Here is a 10,193-nt window from a genome sequence, read left to right as displayed (position 1 = left end):
CGGATGGAACGCAGGTTCTAATATTTGGCGCGCGGGTTATTCCTCGCACGAGGAACAGTAGCAGTGGGTTACTCTAACCGGATAACACAAACATATTGTTTGATTAGTTGAACACGTGGTACATTCTTTTTTGGCCTAATTTACGTCTGGTCGGGCGTAATCTTTATTCAAAGCACACTGATGAGACTTCCACTTAGCCTTAAGTGGATGGTGGCGTTACACGTCGAGTTAAAATATGCATGGCTAATCAAGGCAGCTAGCAAGAGCAGAGCGTCTGCATACCTATTAGATCTGCATGTGTGTGTGTTTATGTGATTGGGAGATCAGAGGTGTGTGTGTGTGTGTGTTTGTGTGTGTGTGTGTGTGTGTGTGTGTGTGTGTGTGTGTTCTGTGCTGAACAGATAACATGACAGAAATCATTTATATTTTCTTCTTTGTTCTTCCCTCACCCCAGGAATTATTGGGGGGGGGGGGGGGGGGATTAGACGTAGATTTTTAGTTTATCGGGTATGGTTTGGTTTCAGTTTACCGGGTCAGGATTACAGGTGACAAGTCTTACCAAGGTCTATTATCTTTACAACGCATTTCACCTCAGGTTCGGAACTGATGGCGTTGTGCTTATCAACAGTAGGACGAAGCGAATCATGGGCTGCTGATCCGCTCGTGATTGGGGGTCTGTGCACGAATGACGTTTTGACTTTTTGACTGATTTGCATACACTTATTTCTACTGAAAAGCAAAATGGTGATTATGAAACAACAGGTTATGATTATGAACTGTCAGGCTGTGTCACAAACCGAGAGATCCGTGTTTAGTTTCAGGGCTTTTGTGTCACTAAGAGACTAATGTGAGTAATGTGAGACTAAGAGTAATGTGACCAGTCTGAAGCAGACAACCGCAGTCAAAACGACAAGTGTATTGAGTTTTTATCTCCTTATTAGATGGATATAATTATGATACCAACTAGCATAAATATTTATTACATTTTTCAGACTATTATTTTGCACTATTAATTTAGCAATAACAGGACATTAACGGGTGTTAAAAGGTTTAAATAAAATGTTTTACATTCATTGAATGATTTTCTTTAGTTATTTATTTGTTAATTTGATTTTATTGGCTGTCTAAGAAAAATAACACAGACGACTGTGACACAACTGACCTTTTTAATCTAAAACTAGGCTAGGCTGTTTTAGCCCGCAGGGTTATACAGTGCTGTATAAGTGTATATAGTTAGACAGTAGCCTAATATCACCTGCCAAATTTTACATTTTGATAGACTAATGGAAAAGCAAGATGATCAGATCTATAGCTATTATGTAATACAAACGTTCATAAAAGTAGGTTTAGTTTTGCGGATTGCGTTTTTATTATTGATCGCAGTTTATATTTAAGTTCATTGTTGGTTATAATGTCAATGAATAAGGTTTATATTTAAGGTTCATATTTAAAACCTTAAATATAAACCTTGAATAAGGTTTATATTTAAAACATTTATATAAAGTTTTAAAGTTACTCTTCCGAAGTTCAGTTAAATGCAGTCTAACTGGCTCTATGAGCTAATTCACCTATTGTGATTGTGTGCGGAGCCCCTCCCCGCCTGCCCGGCAGGTGCAGTGTAGTTTTATCTTAGTGACAGGTGGTTGTTGGAGAGGAGCACGCTCTCTGTTGGCTGCCGGAAATGTTTCGCCTCGGGGGCACACCGCGTGACACATGCACCGTCTGCTGCCTTTTCGCTGGGTCGACTCTCACTACTTTTGTTATGCTGATGAAGGCACAGGGCTTTGTCCGAGAGAGAGAGAGAGAGAGAGAGAGAGAGAGAGAGAGAGAGAGAGAGAGAGAGAGAGAGAGAGAGAGAGAGAGAGAGAGAGAGAGAGAGAGAGAGAGAGAGAGAGAGAGAGAGAGAGAGAGAGAGAGAGAGAGAGAGAGAGAGAGAGAGAGAGAGAGAGAGAGAGAGAGAGAGAGAGAGACCCACTCCCTAACCGGGCCCCAAGTCTCTATTTTAACGTCATAAGCTGCAGGCAGCTTTTTCACTTGCTCTGTAGCAGCGACACACGCGCGCACGCTCTCACAAAGAGCCACACACTTTAAGGTTTGTCTTCCAGCTATCTCCTCAAACGTGCGGTGTTCTTCATGTGTACCCATATCTCGCATGCTTCTGGGAGCGATGCTCGCGACCGGTGCTAAACCGATTTGAAGGCAGAGAGGCGGGAGAGGGGGAGGAAACGGCAGAAGCGCGTGGAGGATGCTGAACCAATAAAGAGCACGGACGAGCTCGGCGTGCCCAACGCTTGTTTAGCCGTTACAGCTGTGACCGTCCTCGCGACAGAACGGAAGGTTGAAAAGTGAAGCGGTTTGTCAAACGTGGGCGTGAAAAAGACGACGTCTGCTCGCTGAAACACAGACCCGTCCCTCGCGCATTCAGAACTTGGACAGCTCCCGTGCGGTGCCGCTTGCGCGCGAGAAAAACTCTCAACGGCGTCTCCGGTTGCGTGAGACGGAGAGAGACGGAGAGCGTGTTGCGGAGGACGCACTCCTGAGACCAGCTTCAAGTCTCCGTTAGCCGTACCTCCAGGTGTTCTCCGGGAATATGGCCAGCCTGTTGGAGGGGGAGAAGCAGCTTTTTGAGAAGTTCTGGAGGGGCACGTTCAAAGCTGTAGCGATGCCCAGGCCAGAAAGCGTCATCATCGCCAGCATCGCTGCGAGAAGAGCCGTGACCAAGTGAGTGTTCATATCTCAGTGTTTAGTTTTGTGCGTGACCTTTCTTTGACATCTACGTCCGCGTGCGCACAGCCCGTGTTTGTTCTCACACTTCTTGGGGAGTTTGATGACCTTACCGCGCGTGTATTTTGGTGGCTCCGCACGCGTCTCGTTGTTGTTCGGTTTCCCCCCCGCGTCTCTCGCTCTTGCACGCACGAGACCACTTTCAAGCGAGACACTAATGAGTGAAACCGTAGTGGAGACCGTCGATACACACTGTCCCTCGAGTTATAATGGAGCGCGCGGCTCGTAGCGCATTTTATGTCAAGTGCCTGTCCTTTGAGGACGCGAGGTCGTCGGCGTCTCGAGCCTGCGGACGCGCGCGCGCGCGCGTGTGTGTGTGTGTGTGTGTGTGTGTGTGTGTGTATGTGTGTGTGTGTGTGTGTGTGTGTGTGTGTGATCGAGAAGGACAAAGTGACAGAAGTGTTGCCTGCGCGTGACTATGATTGGGATTACCCCAAAAAAGCTTATTAATACTATTATAAAGAGAAATATTATAAAGTACTGTATTGCAGACACTACTTCTTCCTTTCTATGGTTAAAGGTTAGGGTAGGCTTAAAGTTAGCTTGTGGGTTACTTACAGTATTACGGTTGGGTTGGGTTAGGGTCACTGATATGCCTGAAAACAGTGCAAGAAGAGTCTGTGTGTGTGTGTGTGTGTGTGTGTGTGTGTGTGTGTGTGTGTGTGTGTGTGTGTGTGTGTGTGTGTGTGTGTGTGTGTGTGTGTGCGTGCGAGTGTGTGTGTGTGTGTGTGTGTGTGTGTGTGTAGGGTTCCTTTTTCCCATTTCCCTTCTCAGGAAGGTTAGCTGTTGTATTATCAGGTCAGCAGGGAGAAATTGTGTGTGTGTGTGTGTGTGTGTGTGTGTGTGTGTGTGTGTGTGTGTGTGTGTGTGTGTGTTATTAGGTCAGCAGGGACAGAGAATGTGTGTGTGTGTGTGTGTGTGTATGTCTGTATACGTGTTATCAGGGCAGCAGGGATAGTGTGTGTGTGTGTGTGTGTGTGTGTGTGTGTGTGTGTGTGTGTGTGTGTGTGTGTGTGTGCGTGCGTGATCAGGTCAGCAGGGAGAGAAAGTGATTTGTGATTCACTGTTGCTGCTCTTCCTGCTGCCCCTCATCTCGGAGACCAGCGCAACATCCTCACAGCTCTGACAGCTTGAGACCTTATCGCCGTGCCAACCACAGCCCTTGTTTTCACAGCACTGAACAGCAACACAGCTATCACCGGGTTACTAAACCCCAGACTCTGTGGTGGATATCACCCGGGTTACTAAACCCCAGGCTCTGTAGTGGATATCACCAGGGCTACTAAACCCCAGACTCTGTGGTGGATATCACCCGGGTTACTAAACCCCAGACTCTGTGGTGGATATCACCAGGGCTACTAAACCCCAGACTCTGTGGTGGATATCACCTGGGTTACTAAACCCCAGACTCTGTGGTGGATATCACCCGGGTTACTAAACCCCAGACTCTGTGGCGGATATTACCAGGGTTACTAAACCCCAGACTCTGTGGTGGATATCACCAGGGCTACTAAACCCCAGACTCTGTGGTGGATATCACCCGGGTTACTAAACCCCAGGCTCTGTAGTTGATATCACCCGGGTTACTAAACCCCAGGCTCTGTGGTGGATATCACCCGGGTTACTAAACCCCAGGCTCTGTGGTTGATATCACCCGGGTTACTAAACCCCAGGCTCTGTGGTGGATATCACCTGGTTTACTAAACCCCAGGCTCTGTAGTTGATATCACCCGAGTTACTAAACCCCAGACCCTGTGGTGGATATCACCAAGGTTACTAAACCCCAGGCTCTGTGGTGGATATCACCAGGGCTACTAAACCCCAGACTCTGTGGTGGATATCAACTGGGTTACTAAACCCCAGACTCTGTGGTGGATATCACCAGGGTTACTAAACCCCAGACTCTGTGGTGGATATCACCTGGTTTACTAAACCCCAGGCTATGTAGTTGATATCACCCGGGTTACCAAACCCCAGGCTCTGTGGTGGATATCACCAAGGTTACTAAACCCCAGACTCTGTGCTGGATATCACCCGGGCTACTAAACCCCAGACTCTGTGGTGGATATCACCCGGGTTACTAAATCCCAGACTCTGTGGTGGATATCACCCGGGTTACTAAACCCCAGACTCTGTGGTGGATATCACCCGGGTTACTAAACCCCAGGCTCTGTGGTGGATATCACCAGGGCTACTAAACCCCAGGCTCTGTGGTGGATATCACCCGGGTTACTAAACCCCAGACTCTGTGGCAGATATCACCCGGGCTACTAAACCCCAGACTCTGTAGTTGATATCACCCGGGCTACTAAACCCCAGACTCTGTGGTGGATATCACCAGGGCTACTAAACCCCAGACTCTGTGGCGGATATCTCCCGGGTTACTAAACCCCAGACTCTGTGGTGGATATCACCAGGGCTACTAAACCCCAGACTCTGTGGTGGATATCACCCGGGTTACTAAACCCCAGACTCTGTGGTGGATATCACCCGGGTTACTAAACCCCAGACTCTGTGGTGGATATCACCCGGGTTACTAAACCCCAGACTCTAATGTCTTCAGCGCTGCCACAAGCACAATGTGAATTGTGTTTGCAAGAAAGTAGCAGCACGGCTGTGATAAAAATGTTCATATTTTACACATCCCCCGATGTAAGAGTTTGTGTATACATGCGTAGAAACATTTCACAAGCATAAATTGTTAATTGTTTCATTTTTTGTTGTTGATGCTGTTCATTTTGTTTATTTTTTTCCTGATTGTAAATGAATTTCTCCAGTAATTTGCTTGGTCTGCTGCCTTTATAAACTCGAGTGAACACAAACACTAAAGATATTTCCATCTATTAGGGGTGATGCGTGGGTGATGTAATGGAGGGAGGATCCTGCCATGAACTGTGTTCCAACAGCTGCATCTGCCTGACTGTCCAAGTAGCAGCTCTAACTGTTCTTACATTCTACCACTGGACTCAAACATGCTCTCTCTCTCTCTCTCTCTCTCTCTCTCTCCTCTCTCTCTCTCTCTCTCTCTCTCTCTCTCTCTCTCCCTCTCTCTCTCTCTCTCATTCACTCTGTACACATTCATCAGCCATCGTCTCCTTCAGGTTCTGGATGACATTGATGTTGACATGCTGCACAGGGCTTGGTGTGTTTACCACCAAACAAATGCAGCAAATTCACAGACTGGCCCAACAGTCCCGACAGCCACAGCGATACACATGTAGGGTTTTCCTGCTGTGTGCACCCCAGGGGCACCACGATTCCTGCCGCCCAAATGTTTATCACACTGAAGGAACGCGAGCCAGAGTGCTTTTTAAAGTGGTTTGTTTTAGTTTCAGTTTCGCCCCCCTGACGTCTAGATGAAGGAATCACCCAGTAGGTCCCATTAGCTGCAGGCTGGTCCCAGTCAGCTCTGAATTCAACAGCACTGGGAATGAATGCTGCATGATGAACAGTGTGAGGCAACTATTTGTGCACACACACACACACACACACACACACACACACACACACACACACACACACACACACACCCCCTTCGGTTTCTGTGCATCTGTTCATCCTACTGCTTTACTTTGTCTTCCCTTGTTTTCTCGCGCTCCTTGTCTCTTGTGGGGAGGCCCGCGGCGGTGTAATGAGGAGGGGGAGGTCACTGCCCCCCTCCCTGCCCTTCTGCTCTTCTCTGTCCTGGGTGGGGGGTGTTTACTCCCTTCCATGGATGTGGGCCACCCTACATGCTCCCAGTTAATCACTGGCAGTTCTCATTAAAAATACAAAGGATTTTAGATACTGTGTGTGTGTGTGTGTGTGTGTGTGTGTGTGTGTGTGTGTGTGTGTGTGTGTGTGTGTGTGTGTGTGTGTGTGTGTGTGTGAGCAAGCACAAAATTGAGCAGATGTCCCACATGGGAGAAGGGGGTGGGGTTGTTACCCCAGCAGATGTTAGGTTAAAGTAGAATAGGGGGCGGGACCAGTGCATGGCTGTGGTGCTGGACACAGCAGCCCCAGGCTCCGCCCCCACGTGCCTCTGCTCCAGCCTGCAGGCTGGGAGACTGTAGCGTATACAGCCTCCTAACTCTTCTCTAGTGTGTGTGTGTGTGTGTGTGTGTGTGTGTGTGTGTGTGTGTGTGTGTGTGTGTGTGTGTAGGTGTGTTTGAGTGTGTATGTGTGTGTTAGAAATAATGGTAATTTGCATCATTGAACTCCTCTTTGGTTAGAGAGTATAGATGTTACAATATTGGTATTCATTTAAAATTTAAATTTGAATTGCTATGTTTAATTACCTGGCTGTGTGTGTGTGTGTGTGTGTGTGTGTGTCCAGCTGCACTGTAATTAGCATTTCATTATCATCGACGTTTATCAGTGTCACTGTGAAACAAAAACTTTATTGTCTTGCTTTGTATACGTTTTACTGTCTGTAATATTTTAAATCCAGCACTAGTATAACAGTCTATGTTCACACTGCCTGGTCATATCCTGTCTGCTGACAGACCCCTCCCCTCCTGACAGGTCATATCCTGTCTGCTGACAGACCCCTCCCCTCCTGACAGGTCATATCCTGTCTGCTGACAGACCCCTCCCCTTCTGACGGGTCATATCCTCTCTGCTGACAGACCCCTCCCCTTCTGACTGGTTATATCCTGTCTGCTGATAGACCCCTCCCCTCCTGACTGGTCATATCCTGTCTGCTGACAGGCCCCTCCCCTTCTGACTGGTCATATCCTGTCTGCTGATAGACCCCTCCCCTCCTGACTGGTCATATCCTGTCTGCTGATAGACCCCTCCCCTTCTGACGGGTCATATCCTGTCTGCTGACAGGCCCCTCCCCTGTTGAGTGTACTGCATATTTCGCACAAGAGAAGTGAATAAACTATAAAACTGAATTCAGCTGATGCCGAAGTGTTGAGATGAACATCTCTGATCTATTACCTGTCACCACTGAGAGTGCTGAGAGAGGCTAGATAGGACACACATTGAAGAATGTGTGTGTTGTATAGTGAGAATAATTTGAATATCTGCTCTCTGTATTAACACAACAGTAAAAGGTATATAACTCACAAATAAAGAATAAGACTTTAACACAATAGCAAAAGGTATATAACTCACAAACAAACACGATATCAACACAATAATAAACAGTATATCACTCACAAATAAACAGGATATTAACAGTGATTATCCTGTTGCCCAATATAATGGATGCATAAAGTCTTTCTGCTCTACAGGGTAGGAGCACACTAGGGGTGGGTTTGTACACGAACACCCCCCAGTGGGGGGGGCCCAGATGCCCCCCCCATCAGACCCCCCCCCCCCCCCCCCCCATGCCATCAGACGTGTTTTGTCCGCAGCTATTTTTTTCCCTCCGAGACAGAATGATTTTCATTTGGATTTTTAAAGCAGGCAGATTAAAATGAGCCTGGTGTGTGCCAGCAGACACTGTGTCTGGAGGTCCTGCTTACACGGACTGTGTGTTCATTTGATACTGATTACTAGAAGTAAATGGAAGTCCTGGAACTGTCCACTTGTTCCTATCAAATTATTGCCCTATTGGGTCTCTAAAAAATAACGATATGGCACATTGTGTAATGATTACAGCAAAATGGAACATTTTGTAAAGAATACAGCAGTATAGAACATTCTGTAAAGAATGCAGTAGTCTAGCACATTTAGTAAAAAATGCAGCAGTATGGAACATTTTGTAAAGAATGAAGCAGTATAGAACATTCTGTAAACAATCCAGCAGTATAGAACAATCTGTAAAGAATGCAGCAATATGGAACATTTTGTAAAGAATGAAGCAGTATAGAACATTCTGTAAACAATCCAGCAGTATAGAACAATCTGTAAAGTATGCAGCAATATGGAACATTTTGTAAAGAATTAAGCAGTATAGAACATTCTGTAAACAATACAGCAGTATAGTACAATCTGTAAAGAATGCAGCAGTATATGGAATGTTCCACAAATAATTAAGCAGTATAGAACATTCTGTAAACAATACAGCAGTATAGAACAATCTGTAAAGAATGCAGCAGTATATGGAATGTTCCACAAAGAATTCATCAATATGGAATTGGTAAATTCCATTGAGTAAGATTTTGTCATTTCAACTACATATAACATTTTATATATTCTATTATTCCAGTATTGAAAAGAAAGGAGGTTCCTTCATTTTCTGCAATACATAGAAACTGTAGAAACAGTGCTTTTCACTTTTTTTGTTAGACAGTATATCACAGATTTTTTTCTGTCAGAATGGCAAGAAAGCCATTGGTATCAGCTGTATGTATTAACATACATTTTTCATTTGTCAGTGAACAATCGTTGTAATTTAGATACAATGCAATGTGTGCTCAGGGACAATATCCTGAAGTCAATAGTCAGTGAGACAAATTACAATGTTTTGTTCCCTTTAATGGCCGTCTATGGCAATATGAATGTTTTGCCGCCCCCTGCTGGGTATGTGCCTGCAAGGAAGTCATCTCTAAGTTGACTATTTATGCATTTTAAACCATACATTTTACATTTTAAAATTGTGTGTAGAACTTTTGTGTAGAACTGTGTAGCTAAGACCTAAGGCTGTGTCCCGCACAGCTGAGTTCTGGCTGTCTCTGTGTCCCGCACAGCCGAGCTCTGGCTGACTATGTCCCGCACCGCCGAGCTCTGGCTCACTATGTCCCGCACCGCCGAGCTCTGGCTGACTATGTCCCGCACAGCCGAGCTCTGGCTGACTATGTCCCGCACAGCCGAGCTCTGGCTGACTATGTCCCGCACAGCCGAGCTCTGGCTCACTATGTCCCGCAGAGCCGAGCTCTGGCTGACTATGTCCCGCAGAGCCGAGCTCTGGCTCTCTCAGATGCAGCTGCAGAAACACTGATATGTCTGCCAGGCCTCAAGGGTTCGTCTCTGATTCCTCTGTAATCTTTCCATTGCAGCGTTACAGTAGCGACTAGCAGAGCTGGCCAAGGCGCTCTTCAAAGCTGAGTCCCGTTTTATTTAGCCGGAAGAAGGTCCAGGCCGTAATCGCCCAGGCGGTGAAAAGCACAGCTGTGATGCGTTGGAGGCATCCTTTTGGACTCCTGGCATTTAACACTGCTCATGTAGTCTTGGTAAAAGCCACTGGCTTGGACGCATGTGTTCAAAAGGCCACCTTTTAAGTTCCTATTCAAATCCGGTTTGAGTAATTGGCCATCTGACGCAACAAAGAGTGAATGCGAGCTTTTGATGGACCTCTTCGCTGTGGTTTTTATGTCCTTGACAGCTATATTTAACTTGGAGTGAAAAAATACTGGTGGGGGTGGTGGGTGGTGGTGTTGTGGGATGGTAATGAAGGAGTTTTGAAGTGTTAGCGCTGAAGCATAAATCAAATAATGGAATCTGGCATTTAAACTGGATTCTTGGCATTTAACACTGTT

At 46.3% G+C, this 10,193-nt stretch overlaps 1 protein-coding gene across 1 annotated transcript in view; it reads left to right on the top strand.

Annotated features, from left to right (window-relative positions):
- The first annotated feature begins 2,010 nt into the window (after positions 1 to 2,010).
- srrm4 (serine/arginine repetitive matrix 4) overlaps positions 2,011 to 10,193 on the top strand; it is a 59,577-nt gene continuing 51,394 nt past the window's right edge. Inside the window, exon 1 of the mRNA XM_076997901.1 lies at positions 2,011 to 2,721. Coding sequence (XP_076854016.1) covers positions 2,591 to 2,721 — 131 coding nt within the window. The 5' untranslated portion in view covers positions 2,011 to 2,590. The remainder of the gene's footprint in view (positions 2,722 to 10,193) is intronic.

This window comes from Brachyhypopomus gauderio, chromosome 3, assembly GCF_052324685.1.
Source record: "Brachyhypopomus gauderio isolate BG-103 chromosome 3, BGAUD_0.2, whole genome shotgun sequence".
Lineage (NCBI taxonomy): Eukaryota > Metazoa > Chordata > Actinopteri > Gymnotiformes > Hypopomidae > Brachyhypopomus > Brachyhypopomus gauderio.
This window is presented reverse-complemented; position numbering and strand designations above follow the sequence as displayed.